The sequence below is a fragment of the Silurus meridionalis genome, chromosome 23 (assembly GCF_014805685.1).
Source record: "Silurus meridionalis isolate SWU-2019-XX chromosome 23, ASM1480568v1, whole genome shotgun sequence".
In the NCBI taxonomy this organism is placed as follows: Eukaryota; Metazoa; Chordata; class Actinopteri; order Siluriformes; family Siluridae; genus Silurus; species Silurus meridionalis.
Genome location: NC_060906.1, coordinates 12,354,679 through 12,374,324, shown reverse-complemented (window position 1 = coordinate 12,374,324; position 19,646 = coordinate 12,354,679). Strand labels below are relative to the sequence as shown.

At 41.7% G+C, this 19,646-nt stretch overlaps 1 protein-coding gene across 1 annotated transcript; it reads right to left on the bottom strand.

Moving 5' to 3' along the window:
• Positions 1 to 146: 146 nt before the first annotated feature.
• eif5 (eukaryotic translation initiation factor 5) lies at positions 147 to 7,118 on the bottom strand. The gene is made up of 12 exons (XM_046836481.1): positions 6,990 to 7,118; positions 6,503 to 6,728; positions 4,849 to 5,128; positions 4,666 to 4,747; positions 4,399 to 4,571; positions 3,064 to 3,175; positions 2,103 to 2,224; positions 1,842 to 2,003; positions 1,101 to 1,262; positions 831 to 995; positions 585 to 725; positions 147 to 496 (listed from the first exon to the last, which is right to left on the bottom strand). Exons 3-12 carry the CDS (start codon positions 4,918 to 4,920, stop codon positions 398 to 400), a joined length of 1,290 nt encoding a protein of 429 aa, XP_046692437.1. The 5' UTR covers positions 4,921 to 5,128; positions 6,503 to 6,728; positions 6,990 to 7,118; the 3' UTR covers positions 147 to 397.
• Between the last annotated feature and the right edge of the window lie 12,528 nt (positions 7,119 to 19,646).

Below are 19,646 nucleotides of genomic sequence, written 5' to 3'. Positions count from 1 at the left end.
TTTAATCGGATTTACAAAAGCGTCGACATCTAGATGCCGTCTGAAAAATGTGTTTTTCTGCCGACAGCTCATTCAAGCATGCAGGAAACAGGAGCTTTCAGTATCATGTTGTCCATCTGCAGCTTTCAGCAGCAAAGCAGAGAGCGTTCACTGGCAAACATTCTTTAATAGTCTCAAAAATACAATGGGGGTGGGAAGGGGTAGGAACATGATTAAAGCACTCCCAATCCATATCCATGCATATAAATACAATGGCAACAAATTCAAATATTGACTGAAATAAGGCGTTCTAGTACAGCACTGACGCAGGCCTACAGCTGAAGAGCAGGAACAGTTTAACAAGCATTGCAAAGTGTCAAGAGGCAGCTTCATTACTTTATGTTTTTTTTATTATTATTTAAATGGCATCAATATCGATATCCTCCTCTTCCTTATCAGCCTTTACCGGCTTTGTAGTTTCCATCTTCAGCTCACGTGCAGAAGAGGAATACACCACCTGGTAAGGACATGGAAAACATCGGAGCATGAGCAAAGAAACATTCAGAGATCATTTTAATATTTATAATATACTTAAAAATACTTACCTCCACATTGTCTTCGTCTTCCGCTTCCTCCTCGTCACTGCCCTCACTCTCCTCCTCTGCCTCCTTCAGCCATTTCACAAAGGGCTCAGCCTTGGCATGGATCTCTGCAGCGAGTTCTTTAGACACGTACTTTTTGGAGACCTGGATCATCATGAAATATATTAAAATTAAACAAAAACTAGATTTGTAAGCGTAACTTATAGTTTTGAATTTGGAACCTGGCCTGATTTGCGTCTTCACTCGTACCTTCTCGGCCCATGCAAGAATGACTTCTTCTTCCAGCAGGTCGGCATCATACAGGTCTTTGAGAATGATGGGGACGCGGGGCAGCAGCTGACTCTGATGGAGCTTCACCAGACACTCGATGCCACCCAGGAGGTACTTCTGAGTTTTTTTGTCATTGTGGCAAAACTGTAAGGGGGAAAAGCTCCATAAGCTACACAATGCATGCGCTACAAGCAGGACCAGCTACTCTTAACAAAATGGACCGATATAGAAAAACATGGATGGACTCACTCGAAGGAAATGGCGTTTGTATTTCTTGATCTGGTCGCGGATGTTTTCATCAAAGAGAAGCTCACTTAAAATGAGCGGCCCCATGGCCCTCACCTCGAGCCGCTCTGCTTCAGCCAGGATTTCTTTATCAGCGGAGACGATCAGTCCCTGCTCCTTCTTTTGCTGTAGTGGCAAAACGGAACAGGGTTTCTGTGTGAATGTATGACTTTTTGCGACCATTAAGAACGAAATTTAAGACTCATGTCACATAAAAAAAAAAAAAAAAAAAAAAACCACTGAAATATGTGGCAACTAGCCTGAAACCCTAAATTAAATTTTTTTCCCCCAAGCCGAGTATCACTAAACTTCGCCATAGCTGACAAATCAAAGCCGTCTGTGGTACAATAGAGAGATTTGCGCCAATAACAGAAAGCTGATTGGCTGTTGCTTATTGGTCTCATTTGTAGCCGTAAGACGGGGAAATTTGGACTAGTGAAAGAAAAAACAGCACCACCACAGAAACATAAAAACATGAATAAATACAACATTGTAAAGTGCTGCGGAAGCATTTCAATGAGCATTAGAAGCAGCAGTATATGTACATTGTAAAACTTAGACCTGTTTAAAAAGTCTTACATTTTCTGTTCTAAATAATGTCTAAAATTTAGATTTTGACATTTTAAGACTCTGTAAAACCCTGAAGGACAAATGGTACCATTTTGTTAGGGATACAATATATATCTAATGGCTGGTTTACCCCACCTTCACAAAATTGTAGAACAAGTTGACCCTTTCCTCTAAGCTTTTCTCCAGATCGTCGCTTAGCGTCAGGACCTTAGCGTGCTCGCTGATTTCCTCCATCCGACGACGCTGTGCCTCCTCGGTTGTCTCTTCAGCCCAATCTTCATCATCATCATCTCCGTCCTACAGAGGAATTTCACAGCAGACAGCAAGATTGGTTAACACACACCACCTTATTTAATAATTAGCACCTTGATCAGGTATGTACAAGACAGAACTCACCACAGCATCAGGGGCATCTATGTCCTTACGGTTTCCGGTCTCACCGCTGCTTGAGCCATTCTCTTTGTCTTTTTTGCGGTTTTTCTTCTCCTTTTCCTTCTTGATAGAACCACTCTCATTCTCTGCTCCAGGACAGGGAGGGGAGAAGAAATAGTTGGAGCTAGGTTTGGATTTCTTTATAACAAATTAAATGAAAAGACATTAAATATGGGAAAGACTACTAAACCTCTAAATGTGGTTAGCGATCAAAGTGACTCTTATGAAGCCACATAAAAGTTCACCCCCAGGGGTATAAAGCATTAGGCATGAAACACAATGCCACTCCCTCAATCTGCGTTTGTCTGAAGAGATTTTGTGCGCTACCATTTTGAAATGTACCATTTTGAGTCATGATGAAACGAGGCACATTTAAATTAGGAGCGTGCGTTCTATTTTAGTCTTTCGCGCTCCTGTCACGCTGCACGAATATAGATGTGTTCAGCAATAAAAAGATTTTATCTGTGTACCTTTGCTTGTTCAATAGAACTGAGGGACAACAGAAATCAAGAACACAAAAGGTATGCTGAAACATGGCAGTAAAGAATAAAAAGAAACCAAAATGGCTTGTATGTACCAATAAAACAAAAATAAGCAAAATGGAGTCAGTGATTGTAATGGAGGCAAGAACTAAGTATTATTTGAAGCTGCAGGTGACATTGGAAATGAGTATATTCCACCCTACCCCAGACCTCCTCACCACTGAAATCTGTACTAAGAAATGCAGGTCAGCGCAAGGGACATTATTTACTACGGACATGATAAATGAGTCAAATCTCTCCTTTATCCCAAATTCCAAATCTAAAATGAAGTATTGATCAGAAAAAGTAAATTAATAATGTCCATTTGGGGTTGTCTGGTAACGTCTCCTTAATTAACAGATGGAATATGATAAGAAATCCTCAATACACTCATCTGTACTCACCAGGTGGATTTTTGAGAATGAAGGTGCAGAGTTTGTGCCTGGTGTCCAGCATGCCTCGGTATCCGCAGGCCTTGCAGGAGTTTCCTATGGTCTGCTTTTTGGCATTGACATGCTAAAAGATACAGAGAAACATTTAAGACACAATCTCTACAGACCCCCTGAGCCACTTAGATTTGAGCAGCACAAAAACAATGACTACCTTAAGTCAGCATTAACAAAAAACACCACCATGATTTAATATATCGTTTTGTGGAGGAACAGCCAGGAATACAAATCTCTAAAATGAAAAATTATGACTAAATAGAAAGAGGGTAATTAAAACTATTTGTAAATAATATTCAGTGTTCATTTTGACACAATTGAATCTTTAGAGGTCAAAACCCTTTTCTCTTTCAGCCAAAACCTGAAGCAGTTCTGAGCATTTTGCAGGTAACATTGTGACCAGGTACATTTCAAAGATAATGTTATGGGTGTAAAATATATATATATAAAAAATATAAACTTCATGTTATCCAACGTGAAGATATACTGGTAGGTTTTCATTTCAGATAATAAACTAAACACTCTGCATTTACCTTGAGAAAAAGAATGTTACAGGGAAAGGGGGCAGGATTTCCAGGAAGCGGCTGTTTACGGTGCAAAGTTCAACATCATGTAAATCATTCAAGATTCATATGCCAGGTGGCTCGTGTCTCATTTTATTGGGGCAAATTGTGTTGTATTATAGCTACTCATTTATGGCATATTTGAATAATAAACTGTAATACATGCTATAAATGTAGACAAAAGTTGCTAGAGACTGGGAAGAGGTTTTAAAACAATCTTGCTCTACTTTGTACACAGTTGCAATGTACATTCAACACCAAAATACATCACAGACTGTGCCAGTGCTGGAGGCAATACACCTACTGCAGTCTAAGCAGAAACCTGTGTATCTGTGACTATGCAGGAGTCAGACTGCTGCACTGCAGAATTAAAAAAAAAGGCCAGACTCCACCACCCCCTAACACACACCAACTTAACTCAATAGAGACACATTTTCTAACTTAAAAAAAAAATGTAGGTGTCATGGCAACCCTTATGAACAGCAATTTCACACGGCACACTGAGAAATTAAACCCTTCGTAGTCACATGCTGGAAGTGACCTGCACACTCAGCAAAACGTGCCAATTGACAAAAAGTGGGTACAACCACAGAGGGCACCAGGTTCACCCATGTAAATAAAACGCTCAAAGGTTCGGAAAGCGGTTGTTTTTAAGAGCATCAAAGACAAATAAAGAGAAATGCAGTGTATATCCAGGGTCATCGCATGAAAGCACTTTGAGCATACTTACCAAATCAGTCTCAGGATTGTCACACTCCGGACACAGCACAAACTTGCGAATGAATCCGTCCAGCATGTCTTGCAGCTTGTTTGCTTCGTGAGACCCGTTGACAATGTAACGGTCGTTCTTCGAATCAAACTGGGTCTGGGCTCCCAGCTCACATCCGAAAAACTTGGTTGGATCTAAAGATGGCATTATTAAAATGTCAGCTCTTTTCTTATCAAGTCACAATGAAGCTATATTAAAAATTTTTATTTTGTATTAAATTATGCTTACAAGTTGGAGGCCTGTTCAATGCCTTCGCAACATCAACCATGTTCACGATTACAGTCTTAATTCCATTCCCTTTGCCTTCCACCTAATAAAAAAAAAAAAAAAACATCAGAGGGAAAATAAATACAATATACTCCAAAACCACTGTTGCAAAGTTCTGAATTTTTTTTTAACGTTAACTCCTACCTTAGCGATCAAACGAGGCATCTTGTACCGGTAAAACTGGTCTGTAACGCTACGATTGACGTTGACAGACATTGTGGCTTAGTATAGGATTTATCAGAAAGATGATGAGTTCTTGAAGTGACGATTTTTCGTACTGTCTGTCCCGAAAGGAAAGGATGACATAAACGAATGCAAGAAGACTCTGTCTCTGACATGAAAGTAGTTTGGCCACCGAGGCTCTAAATGGCAACCCTGTAGGCTAAGTTCCCCACACACAGGTTCCAGCAGCTGTCCAACAGCTCTGTAAAACAAGAGAGAGATGGGGAGGCAGGGTGAGAAGATCATCAGGTATGTCCACATTAATCAGTACAGACATTGCATTTACACACGTGAAATTACACCACATCTATGAGTGTGTTTAGATCAATGGTTTGACCCACTAATGGTTTTTCTATACTTTATAGAATATTTACTATATATAAACCCATTTTAGCATTCTGGTAAAAGAACTAGTAATGCATATGTTTAATAGTGCGCAGCAGTCATGACCGGCCACGATGAAATGAACAAATGAACATTTCTACAAAGCAGAACCAGTGAGGCTTTGTGTACAACAATAGACTCCAGTGCAAACGCAGCTAATATGCATGCACGGTGACAGACACTCACTAAAATACTAAAGTGGCAGACCTTTAATTACATACAAAACATTATATTCTGTTTATCTGCTTCTCGTGTTTATTCAAATGAACAGCAAACCAGCATGTTCATGTTTATGACACCTGGACTTTTTTTTTGTTGCTAGTCACTTGTGTAGTTGATGTGGACTTAAATAAATTGGCCTCAAAGGACACCAAATGCAGCTGGCATTCCTCTGTGTGAATTCGCCTGCAACAGCGATTAATGGTGAATCTTGGATAAAAATGAACTCGGCATCATTAAATGTCATCATGACTTGCTTGGTGGGACATGAACAAACAAATGGCAACAATGATTGAATTGTAATGACTAGATTTTTGGTCTGAAAACCGATAGATTGTAATGTTATACCATTTCTGAATGAAGAAAAAAGAAAAGAAAGAATGCCCCCCTGGAGCACAGAGGGTGAAGGGCCTTACTAAAGTGCCCCAAGAGTGACAATTTGGCGATACCGAGGTTAAGACCTCGTTTTCTTGGTCGCCACTGCGGATCATTTGTCTCCAATCCAGGGGCTATGACCACTGCTGCCAAATTTACTGTTTGGTTATGATGTTTAGTCCGATCCTCGTCCAAACACACTTATCTCTTAGAAACACACGCACTAATGAGTCACGCCTGGCACGTGAGCAGGCGGAAGTTAATCTCGATTAGCAAAGAAATCTCGCGAGATTACGCGCAGTGAAACGCAGAAGCAGGGAATGAACCCTACTCGAGACCACATGTTGCTTTAATACTAATAATATTACAAAGGGAAAAGGGGGGAAAAAAACATAGAAATAAACGCATGTATACGAAGCTGCCGCTGGCTCGGGGGGTTAAAATGTCCATGTGAACGATTAGATTCAGATTTATTGCGGTCAGATGTGAAGCGAATTTATAAGGAAGGCGCCATTTTGGAGCCGAGGCACGAGACAGGAGCATGAGCACATGCAAGCTAAATAAAATCAGGCAAGGAAGTGAGGAAATGCGTGTATACCTTTCCCATCCGCAGCTCCTGACGTACGAATAGTCTGCGTTTTCGTCCAACAAAGACATAAACACAGCACACTGCTGGTCTCCCTGAGATGAATGTAGTATGAGCCAGTCGTACTCTCAATGCAGCACTGCGTCCTATAGAACAGCACTGAACAGCCTGGAACAGTCCTTATAACGTAATGGTGAAGCCTGAATATAAACTTTGTAACGCCCTCAAATCATAGGATCTGAAATAAACACATACAAATTATTTTTTTTCCTCTTCTGACAATCTAATCTAAGACTAGCTCAAAAACACACAGGCTGGTCCAAGCTAACATATGGCAGAACGTCTTAGCCTGCTGTGAACTAGCTTACCATTTCTACCTCCAGCCAGACGAAATATATTCTGTCAAAATGACTTATCTTACATCATTTTTGTCTTTATATATATTTTTTAAATAATAATTGTAATGTGTGTTAATAAGAGTAACCATCGTCGCACCTACCTCTTACAGCGCGTCTTCCAAATCGGTTTCTATAGCAGCGTGCTTTCGAGTATTAACTTGGTTGTTTAACCCCGCCCATTATCGCTGTGGGCTAACCTCATTGGTTCGTTTTCCTGTCAATCATTCTATGCGGCCCTTTTCAGTGACGTTTTTTGTACGGGAGGCCATTGACCAAATTTTAACTGTGACGTAATTGATGCCACTGACCAAACATGCTTTGATAAATAATTCGCATATGGAGTATAAATAAATAAATACTGCTTAAAATTAGCTCAGGAACCGAATAAAAACTTTTAACAATAAATATTATTGAGTTCTAACAAGAAAAATGATTCTATGTGGAAGCACTTTACATTAGTAAATAAATCTTCGGTGACTCTAAATCTTATATTAATCCTGGCCAAACTCTTTAAACATAAAACAGACCTTTTCTGTTGCACGATTCAAATTTTTATATCCATAAAAGAATGAAATCTAATTTAATGGACCTTTGAATATGTAGTGTAATTACAAGAATGTTATTGTGAACTGTGTGACTGATCTGTACAACCAGGACTCAACACACACTCATACTCACTTTGCACACCCATGACTTCAGTACTACTCACATTACATCACTTCATTACCATAAACTTTTTAAATGCTTTTTTGCACATCAGTTCTGAACTGCTGCTATTTTGCTCATTTGCACAACATTTTTGTTTACATTTTGGCTACTGTTCAATTTTGTTTACTTTGTCTTGTCACAACAGGTTTACTGGCGGAGCTATTTTGTGTTTTGTTCTGCACTGTCTTGTGTTGTCTTTGCACTGTTTGCACCAGGTTGCACACATGCACTTTATGTGGTGAGGACACTTACTAGTCCTTAGCCTTGTGTTTTCTGTTTCTGTGATTGTTGTTTAATGTAGCTTAAGGGTTCTGGAGGAATGTTGTTTCATTTCACTGTGTATTGCGTCAGCTATATATGGTTGAAATGACAATAAAAGCTTCTTGACTTGACTTCTTGACTTAGTTATATGGACCACATTCTTTGTGATTCCTATGCATAGAATTGTGAAAATTCAAAATTCATTTTGTGTTTATTTACAAGTAGTCTCTTGTATACAGTTCCCTTTTGCACATTGGACTGTATAACATATTATACAGTAGCTTTACGGGTGGCGCTGTTCTGTGTTTTGTGTATTTGTCCCACACAATCTGTCTTGTGTTGTCTATTGCACTTGTCTTTTGTCTGCATTGTTTGCACTAGGCTGCACATGATACACTTTATGTAGTTAGTACAACTTACTGTAGTCCTTAGCTCTGTGTTCTGTATATAGCTCTATGTTGTTTTATGTAGCACCAGAGCTCTGGAGAAATGTTGTCTCACTATGTTCTGTGTTCAGCTATACATGCTTGAAATAACAATAAAAGCTTATTGACGACTTCTTGATTGTATGCACCCAATATTCTGATGTTAACTGGACAACAGTATTCAATTTGAGGGCATATATACAATATAAATGAGTTGATTAACAAGAGACTTGTAAATAGGGACATTTTCAGATCATGTTTCTCTTTTAGAGCACATTCCTCTTTTTGTATTGACCTAAATACCCAGCTAACCAGTGCAGAGGATGGCACACAGAATGAAAGCTCTAGATGTGTTTTCATCCTGTTGCCAAACAAAAGCTTTGCTGCCAGAAACACAAAGGACAATGACACAAGAATGCTTTGGACAGACATGGACTCTCGGGATTACCTTTGAAATCAGAAGGGCTGAAAAGGCTTACTATTGACTGAGCCAGTGGGCAGCACAATGGACAACAGTGCACCACTGAAAGGCCCTAGTGGGTATCGACCAGGTTGGCAAAACCAGTGTGCTGAAATAATGTCTTTTTCTTTTTCTGTCCAATTAAACAAAGCTCATGAAGGCCTCAGTAACTATGCCATCAAATGAGTTAAATGAGAATCTCTGGAATAATGAATACCTTTGGGTTAAACCTTTAGTGCAGTTAAAATAATGTTGTGGACATTTTGAAGTCAGAGCTTTAATTCATAATTGCCATGAAACAAGAGGACAATTATGTTGTTATATTGCAACCAATGTAATAGTAAAGAGGCTTACTGGGCTTGTTACTAATGCTCTCCCTCAAGAGTTGTCTACAGAAGCCTAAAATACCAAGTTGTACCCTGGAGAATTTTACCAGCTGAGAACTGCGCACCAGCACACAACAAGGTTGAGTCAAGACTGGGTGAGTAAAGAGCTCCCTGTAAATAGATCTAGGTACAGGTGGTGTTGATTGCCACTGAGCATAATTAGGAGACTGCTTTCTGGCTTTCTCTGAGGGCTCATTATATTAACTCAGGTATATTAGCAAGAGTGATTCAATCTCAAAATCTGAGTTTAATTACTGTCATATTTACATAGCATATGTTCTCATATAGTTATGGGCTGCATGTTGTAATTGCATGTATCATTTCTGTGTCACAGCTTTATGGTTCTCTGTTTACTTCTGACCTTGAGTCACTGTCTGTGTCTGCTACTTTACATTGTCCGTAGTGAATGTTTATGAGTTCGCAGTGCCACGTGAGAAGATGATGGTAGCCAGTGTTCCCTGAGTGAGATTTATCATTACCATGACCAGGATGAAATAGTTATTATTTAAATAATGAGCAACATGTAAGAATGGGATGAACTTTTGACTTGGTTAGATTGAATTAATGTGTAACCATAAACACTAAATGCAGAGTGGAGTGATTTAATTAAATATGCTCTAGAGGGCAGCATAGCATATACCCTCACTGAGCACTTTTAATAGGAACCCCTATTCAGAATTATCTTTCAGAATAATTTTCAATGACAAGTATTTTGGGTTGCATGTACAAGGAATGTATAGTTGTTTATAACATATAAACAACTATAAAATATAGGAAAATAAAGTTAAGAAAGATAAAGATTATCTATATAATTTTTGTAGGGTATTTGAAGTGAGGCAGTGCAAATGATAATGTAAAAGTGAGGCAAAGCAAATAATACAATGTTCAAATGAGTCCAAGGTGCAGGGTTGCAGTGCTGTAGACAATGCTGGTTGCATTAATGTAACTCATATGAGATGACAGTGTGAGGTTTACATTAATGTTAGAGTTTGTGAAGGCTGATCAGAGAGGAAGGTGGATTTTTGTTAATGAGGTTAGTTGCTGATGGGAAGAAGCTGTTTTTGTGGCGTGATGTTTTTGGTCCTGATGGACCACAACCTTCTGCCCGAGGGAAGTGACAATCCTAGCTGCCAGCTTTAGTGTCCTGGAAGGATACAGGTCCTGTAAGGGTGGAAGATTGCAGCCATTCACCTTCTCAGTATGGGTGGATGACACACTGCAGTCTGCTGTTGTCTTTAGCAGTGGCAATGGTGTTCCAGATGGTGATTGAGGATGTATGTATGTATTCGCTGATGAAGGTGTAGAAGTGCACTATCATTTTCTTTGGTAGGTTGACCTACACAGGAACTACATCCTCTGGTCTGCTTTTTTCATCAGAGAAATTATTTCTCCCACTTGAGGTCCTTAGAGATAATGGTTTCCAGGAAGCAGAAGGAATCGACAGTGTCAACAGCGGAGTCACATAATATGATGGGGAGTGAGGCTACTGCTAGGTTCTCTTTCAAACCTTCGTTTGGTATCTCACTATGGGAATCGCCTCGGGCGTGACCAATCCTGGAAGCATCAATCACACCACGTCTGTTGGCTGACAGATCAATCACGACAGTGATGCGGGAGTCCCGCCTCCCTATATACACCACTGCTGGCGGTCCCTGCCTCATTCTCGTTCTCTTCCCCGTGAAGATCCTTTTAGGAAGCTATCCTCAGCAGATCCTCTGGGGGCGGTCGCTTAACTGTTTACAGACAGGCCGTTAAGGTACTTCTCCGAGCGCGGCTGCTTTTTGGGGAGAATATCCACTGTCAAAACGGCTATTCCGTTCTGCTGTTTTCTTTTCACATCGCGTCAAGCTAGTATTAGAATTATCGTTCGAGACCTGTTTTTGAGAGGCACGTCGTGGCCGCGAATAAAGGGGACCCATGTCTCTCTCCGCTGCCCGCAGAGAGGGACGAGGCTGCTTCGCAAGCACAGTGCAGCTGGGGAGAGTTGATGGACGAGGTTTCTCCTGTCCTTCCTTCACTCTTCGAATCAAACTTTCTACTGGATAACAAGGGTGAGGAAGAGGAAGATGATGAGGTCGCTAATTTTTTGGAGGAAGATTTGGAGGACAACGAGGAGGATGCTATCCTCCCTCCTGATCTTCTCTCCAGGCCTGGAAGTGCTACGGGCCCTTCCCCCATGCCAGGTGAGCTGGACCTCATGGAGGTGTGTAGGAGAGCAGCCAAAAGACTTTCCATCGAATGGCCATCTCAGCAGGTGCATCCCGATGCTGAGAGTGATTTATATGATGGGAAGAGGCTGCCATCGTGCACTTCCCCAGTTAAGCAGCTGATTCCTGCTGTACCGGCGTGTGTCACAGAAATGCGTCGTTTTTGGGACAAACCCTTCTCGCATAGAGTGCCCGTTAAGGGTTTCTCTAGACTGGAGGTGCACGATATGGAGGCTTTGGGGATGTACAACCACACACACAGCCACCTCAATGCTCACGGCTTACCAGGCAGAGCTCATGGAAGAGATGGGAGGCAGATTGATGCTGGGTCACCAGATTCAGCCTTGTGGGAAGAAATCTGCGTCATTGCGGATCTCAACCTACGTTCTTCTAGGGGAGCGGTCCAGAGCGGCCGCAGCATGGGCCTCGCTGTGGTAGGCGAAAGAGCCCTGTGGTTGGGGTTGACGGGCTTATCAGAGAGGGAGAAGGTGGAGTTCCTTGATGCCCCGATAGAGCCGAAAGCCCTTTTCGGGGCTGCAGTGGCGAATATGCGCCAGCAATGCGACCTTTGCAAGAAGGATGGTGAAGCGTTTGAGGCATGCCTCCCAAGAAAGCCTCCTGCTCGCCCTCCCCAACCCGCACATTCATATTTCGCCCCTGCATCCAGAGAGAGACAGCCCGGTTTCAGGGCCCCTAGGCAACCCCCAGCCCAGCATTCAATGCGCAGGGAGGCTCGCCAGAAACAGCCCCAGGCCAGGAACAAGACCTCTTTTGCAGCGGCAGCTGCTAGGCATCGCCCAGCGGACCCTCAGGGAGGGAAGAAAAGGCGGGCAACCTAACCTGTGGTCTGATTTTGGCGTGATTTGGTCGACAGCAGAGGGCGAATCTGCTCAGGTTTTGGAGGACGAAATAACCTCCTTACTGAGCAAAGGGGTAATTCGATCGGTGCCGCGAGAGGACAGCCAGCTCGGCTTTTATTCCCGGTACTTTGTCGTTCCCAAGAAACGGGGGGTCTCCGTCCCATTCTGGATTTACGGAACCTCAACAAACACCTTAAAAAGTACAAGTTCAAGATGCGCACAATGAAAGCTTTGTACAGTGTTATTCGTCCCAGAGACTGGTTTACGTCAGTGGATCTGAAGGACGCGTATTACCACATTTATCCGGCACACAGGAAATTCCTACGCTTTGCCTATCAGGGCACAGCCTACGAATATTTGGCGGTTCCGTTCGGGCTAGCTCTAGCTCCGCGGATCTTTACCAAATGTGTCGAGGCTGCACTATCTCCGTTGAGAACGATGAGTTTAAGAGTGTCAGCGTATTTGGACGATCTCCTTCTCTGCGCTCCGTCACGGCAGCAAGCGGAGGTGGATACGAGTGTGCTTCTGTCTCACCTGACTGGCTTCGTTTTCAGGATAAACAAGACAAAAAGCTGCTTGGTGCCCACACAGGAAATAATATTCCTGGGTCTCAGATTGAACTCAGACCTGTATCAGGCTTTCCTATTGGTCGATTCGCAGTTGTCTCTCTCTTTTCCAGAGAGGAAAGAAAGTTCTATTCAGACTCTGTTTACGCCTGCTGGGGCTGATGGCTTCGGCAGTGTCTGTCATACCGTTGGGACTGTTGCGAATGAGAGAGTTCCAGTGCTGGGTTATGGCACAGCGCGTATGTCCGAAGCGCCACCTCAATCGCAAGGTGATGGTGACGTCACTGTGCTTACGCGCTCTCCATCACTGGAGAAATTGCGTTTTTCTTGAGTTGGGAACCCCGCTGGGGGCTGTTTCCCTGAGAAAAGTAGTGACGACGGATGCCTCACTCGCAGGTTTGGGTGCGGTGTGCGAAGGCAGGATAGCGAAAGGGAAATGGCCCGTTTCGCTTCGGTGCGCGCACATAAATTTTCTGGAGCTGTTAACGGTGTTTCTAGCTTTGAAACATTTCGTGCAGTTTCTTCGGAGTCACCACGTATTGGTCAGATCAGACAACACGACGGCGGTGGCGTACATAAATGGGAACGTGGGAACGCGCTCTCCTCGACTTCACCGTCTAGCGCGAGATCTCATGGTGTGGGGCATGGAGCATTTCCTGTCGCTGCGAGCGACTCATGTGCCAGGAGTGTTGAATGCGGGGGCGGATCTCTTGTCCAGGGGAAATCCCTGTACGGGGAGTGGTCTCTCCATCCTCAGGTGGTAAACCTGTTATGGGAGAGATTCGCCATAAAACACTCGTTGCCCTCTGTTCTTTTCTCTGGCGAAACGGTGCACCTATGGATGTGGATGCGTTAGCCCACCCGTGGCCAGACATTTTGAAATAATACTGTGGATAATTCCTTTGAAATATGTTTAAACATTTAAGTGAAGTGATAAAATATGAGTTGATTGACTGCTTAAGTTTCATGTACAATTGTATTAGTGTAATGTGTGTAACATAGCTCACGTGCTGTTCTGCTAACCATGCTGTTTCATGCTCTGTTATGAGCTATAGGCTAATTGAATGCTCGTAGATAAATTAAAGAAATAATTATTGTTATAGTTCTTTTAAGAAAAAGGGTAATTGACTAAGTAAATGTGTTGATGCATTTTGAATATTTAGAAATTATATTTAGAAATATTAATGTGGGTAAATAAGAATTTACTGCAATAAATTATTTTCCTGCCTTGTCTTCGCAAGGTTGGGTTTTTTTTTTCCTTGTTGTTTTCCCTTTTTTTACCCTTGTTTCCACTTCCCAATTTGGTTGACATTGGATTGACTTTCGGTTGAAAGGGCACGCTGGCACGTTTTGGCTGCCGCTCCTTCTCCCTTGTTTATTTTAATTTTAATTTTAGTAGTTTTTGGTCGCACAATTTGCGTCTTTTTGCGTGATGTGGATTCATGCTTCGCATGTTGGATTACTGCTTTTTTCTCTGAGTGCTGTTTACTGGATTTTACTGTTTTGCTGCCTGGTCCAGGACGTACACTGCGTACACCGCTGTGAGGCTGCTGTTGGTGTGGACCCTCCCCGAATGGCTCTCAGGTACACTGCATACCAGTTGTTGAACCTGAACAGACATTTCGATTTGGCGAAAGATGTACGTGCTCTCTGCAGTAATGTTGGAATGTTGCGACCTAAGCGTTACATTCATCGCTCGTCAAGGCGGAGCTGTGTGAGCTCAACATCTAAACCTGTCGCTTGTCCGAGATTTCTGCGTAAACCCCATAGACTGCCGTTCAGACCTTTAGGGGTTAATTTTAATAATTTATCAGCTCTCAGGCGTGGGGATGTTGCATCGGATTCATCTCCTCCCTCGCGTCTGCTAAAATCAGCACTGCTAAATGCACGCTCTGTCAACAACAAAGCTGTCATTTTATCTGACATTATTTTAGAACAAAAGCTGGACCTTGTCTGTTTAACTGAGACATGGCACAAAGAATCTGATGGTCTTCTTTTTAATGAACTAACACCTGCTGGCTATGGATTATTTGACCTTCCGCGTTTTTCTGGCAGAGGTGGGGGTATCATTGTGTTACACAATCAACAGGTCAACATGCGTCTGGTTGCTGCCCCCAAATTTGACTCATTTGAGTGCCTTGTTTTGAGTGTTTCTGCCCCCATTGCTACTGCAGTGGCTACAGTCTACAGGCCTCCTAAGTCAAAAAAAGACTTTTTATCTGAATTCTCAGATATGTTGTCTTTTCTCTGCCTCAGATTTGAAAAAATTCTTCTCCTGGGTGATTTCAACATCCATATGGATGTAAAAGACTCCACAATAACTAAAGACTTTTGTCCATATTGGAGTGCTTTGAATTAGACCAACTCGTGGACTTTCCTACGCATGACAAAGGCCATACTTTAGACCTTGTGATTTCCATTTGTGTCTCATTTGTCAACCTCTGATTTAGGTCTGTCTGATCACCGGGCTGTCTTTTTTAAAATGGAGTTACCTGTCATGAACTCGCATCATTAATTATCGCAAGTGGAGATCTATTGAGCCCACTGATTTTTCAGACTTTATTGACTCTTCTTTGAGTTGTGATTCTCTATCTGATGATCTGGATGATAACGTTTCTATGCTGAACTCCGTCCTCCTGTGTGGCCTGGACACATTGGCTCCCTTAAAGTCACGATCTGTTTCTTTTGCACGCTCTGCTTTGTGGTACAATGATGATTTGCGTACAATGAAGGCTTTGTGTCGCAAAATGGAGCGTAGATGGCGCATTTCAGGTTTAACGGTTCATCACCAGGCCTGGAAAGTCAGCTTACTTGAATATAAGGCTGAAATGGTGTCAGCAAGATCTGTGTATTTTTCCCAGATAATTGTCAATAATCAGAAAAACCCTAAACAACTGTTTCACATAATCAATAAGCTGCTTAAAAATCACAGCCTCTCTAATGTTCCAGCTTCAACTCACCTATGTAATATGTTCTTGGAGTTTTTTAGCACCAAAGTAGTAAATATACGTAATCACATTGTTACCACTGCTCCCTCATCCTTAAGTGTGTCTGCATTCTCTGGTATTTGTCTCTCTAACTTTGCTGTTCATGACTCCCAGTCATTATACAACATGGTTTCAAAATTGAAAGCCTCAACTTCCAGAGTTGATCCGATACCATCTTGTCTTTTTAAATCTTGTTTTGATTCCCTCTCTCCTGCTGTTTTGAGAATTATCAATAACTCTCTGTATACCGGTGTTGTACCATCAGCACTTAAAACTGCTGCTGTCACCCCAGTACCAAAAACTAACAACCTGAACTTTGATAATCCGAACAATTTTCATCCCATCTCTAATCTTCCATTCCTCGCCAAAATTTTAGAACAAACAGTGGCTTCTCAGCTACTTTTGCATCTCTCTACTAATGATCTTTTTGAGCCACTTCAGTCTGGCTTCCGTAAACTCCACAGCACTGAAACGGCGTTAGTTAAGGTCACTAATGATTTATTAATGGCTTCTGATTCCGGCCGTCTATCTATACTGATTCTTCTGGATCTCAGTGCCGCTTTTGATACTATAGATCACGCAATTTTGATTAACCGCTTAGAGACTATTTTAGGGGTTTCTGAATCTGCATTAGAGTGGTTTAAGTCCTACCTTTCTGACCGTAAGCAGTTTGTTGTGATGGGTGATTGCAAGTCTAAGGTTGGTGTGGTGCAATCTGGTGTTCCTCAGGGATCGGTTTTGGGCCCATTACTTTTTAGTATTTATATTTATCCATTTGGCCAGCTTTTAAGATCACTTGGTCTTAACTATCACTTTTATGCCGATGACACTCAGATCTATATTCATTCTAAACCTGATGTCAATATGCCTGTGTCTTTTCTCTCTCAATGTTTTACTGAGATTAAGAAATGGATGTCAGAAAATTATCTTTGTCTGAACAGTGACAAGACCGAAGTGATGCTTATTGGTTCACCTCATCAGTTGTGTAAAGCAGAGTCTGTAACTTTAAGTTTGGATGGCTCTGCTTTACAATTCCAAACTAAACAAAAAAATTTAGGGGTGATATTTGACACCAATTTAACATTTGACCATCATGTTCGTAGCACTGTCAAAGCGTTATTTTTCCATCTCAGAAACATTGGCAAATTACGTCCCATGCTGACTTTCTCTGTTGCTGAAAAATTGATCAACACATTTGTATTTTCACGTTTAGACTACTGTAATGCTTTGCTGGCTGGAGTTCCTAAAGCTACACTAAGTAAATTACAGTTGGTACAAAATTCTGCTGCTAGAATTCTGACTGGGACCAGTGCAAGGGAACACATCACACCTATCCTGGAAAAATTGCACTGGCTTCCAGTTAGTTTTCGTATTGAGTTTAAAATTCTCATGCTCACCTATAAGGCCTTGAATAATCTGGCCCCTCAATATTTATGAGAGCTGTTAACCCCCCACACACCTTCACGTGCTCTACGGTCCTCTGAAGCTGGTCTTCTCACTGCCCAAAAAACACGGCTAAAAACTGTGGGTAATCGGGCTTTTTCTTCTTTGGCTCCTAAACTGTGGAATTCCCTGCCCTCAGAGATCAGGAATGCAGAATCCCTGGGTGTTTTTAAATCCCATCTTAAAACATACTTTTTTAGGGTAGCTTTTATGTGACTTCTTTGTCTGTTATTTATTGAATTTTTATTTTTTGTACAGGCAGTTTTAGTGTTTGTATTATTATGTGTATCTTTTAATTTTATCTGTTATGTCAAGCGCTTTGAGAAACTCCTTTTAAAGGCGCTATACAAAATAAAGGTTATTATTATTATTATTATTATCTCTCCTTGATGCTGGATGAGGATTTGGAATTCTGGAATTAGAATTGTTTCTACCATCGGCTAGGTGTGTGTTTTTTTTTTTTTTTTTGTCCTCCCTCTCTCTTCCCGGATTTTACCACATTTGTGAACACGAGCCATTTATTTTTCCCTTTGTCCTTGGAGCTGCGCATCAGCATTTTTCCTCGATTTTTCTTGATTTTTTATTTGCAACAGAACAGACACTGAACTGCACTAATTCTGTTCATTCCATTATTCTCTATGCAATGACAATTATTTGAAAGACATTTTATTTGGTGTGTCTTTGGGTACCTTACCTGACATTTATTGTCACCATACTGCTTATTTTGATTTTCTTTTTGCACCTTGTTGAAATTGTTCTGTTAATGAAAAAAATACAGAGGTTGTTGAGTAAAGTAATTGAAATCCTGCTTTTTTAATTTGAACTGGGTGACGTGCATAGAAGGGCAAGATAACTGACTAATAGTGAGTGACTAAAATTAATAAACCAGAAATATAAGTCAACATAGAGATATAAGGAGAAAATACTTACCATACAATTATAATATTGGTTTGCAATCGTTTTCTCTGCCTTGGTGCAACACCGGTTCAAGAGTGGACATAGTCTTCTGATCTGGTCCGAGATATTAGAAGGTCGTTTATACTAGACTGTAGGACAAGTGCTACAGAAAGTTGGCGAGCCAGCCAGGAGCTGGTTCTTGCAGCAAAGGGTAGCTGTCAAGAAAACTGTGAAGGGAAATTAGTTTTGCAACAGAAATATCTTGTTTAAAATTCTAACAGTTACAATGGAAATTGTGGCATTGGAAAATGTTGATGTAGCAAATGCACTCTTAGTTGGAGGTCTTACACTAACTGAAGTAGACAATGAGCTAGAAACGTTCCTGCAGAGATATGGTTCAATTGGCCGTAATATTATCATTGATGGCCCAGATTCAGAGTTTCATAGAAATGCTATTGTAGAATATAACCATAACTCAGCAATCCAAAATTTGCACCCTTTTTTACCCTTAACCTTGGGAAGTATCTCTGACCCAGCTGTTACCTTCCGAGTGCGTGCTCTAGCCACTGTTTACACTCCAACTGCTAGCCGCTCTGCCACTGAGGAGTACCTTGAAGAATTGAAGGCCATTGCCAAAGAGAGTGGGAGGCCTTTTCAAAGTGTGCTTTAAGAGGAATTGGGGAAACTGAAAGAAACCCAATGCAAAAATCAAGCTCCAACAGAACCTCAGCAAGCGAGCTTACATGGTTGTAGTAGTGATCATCAGAGCGCACAGGCCATCATCCCACCATCAATAAGTAACTCCTTCACCCCCTGTATAAGAAATGTGAAAGTGTCAGAAAGCCAAAGCTTGGAGCCTAAAAACCCAACCAAGACTAAAATAGCCTTTGCATCACCGCCTTCTCCAGAAACCACCACTAGTGGTGATGTGACAGCTTGCACTGTTTTCCCCAAAATATTATGGACCCACCCAGTGTCCAAAGAATGGTGGTCGAACATATAGTGAAAACAAACGAAGCCACTCTGTCACAGCAGATTTCAATCTGTCTTAGGGTCTTCTCAGGGAGGTTCTCACACCTCCCAATGAACCTGATTTTGACACTTGTTAAATGACCCTTCCATCTCTGACTTGCACAGGACGAGAAAATTCTTGATAGTCTCCGCCTCCTGCTGCTGACATTGTAAACCATGTGCGCCCTCAAGCCCTACCTACTGTATATCTTGAACTGTTGGAGTCCGTATATGGTTCTGTTGAGGACGGAGATGAGTTGTTAGCCAAACTCATGGGCACTTTACAGAACCAGAGTGAAAAATCATCTGATTACCTGCACTGTTTACAAGTTATCCTGAGTGCGGCAATCAGACGAGGTGGCATAGCAGAAAGTAAACGTGACCGTTACCTTTTGAAACAATTTTGCAGAGGGTGTTGGGACAATCATCTAATTGCTGACCTCCAGCTAGAAAAAAGAGAAACCCATCCACCCACCTTTGCTGAATTATCAGTGCTTATTCGAACACAAGAGGATAAACAAGCTTCTAAGGAGGAGCGGATGAGAAA

What these genes read in the sequence shown, in the direction of transcription:
- eif5 (XM_046836481.1), bottom strand. Translation starts at nt 4,920, where the DNA reads ATGTCTGTCAACGTCAATCGTAGCGTTACAGACCAGTTTTACCGGTAC. An exon ending in ACAATCCTGAGACTGATTTG is followed by an intron (nt 3,176 to 4,398) that starts GTAAGTATGCTC and finishes TGTATCTTTTAG; the next exon opens with CATGTCAATGCCAAAAAGCA. An exon ending in CATTCTCAAAAATCCACCTG is followed by an intron (nt 2,225 to 3,063) that starts GTGAGTACAGAT and finishes GTCCTGGAGCAG; the next exon opens with AGAATGAGAGTGGTTCTATC.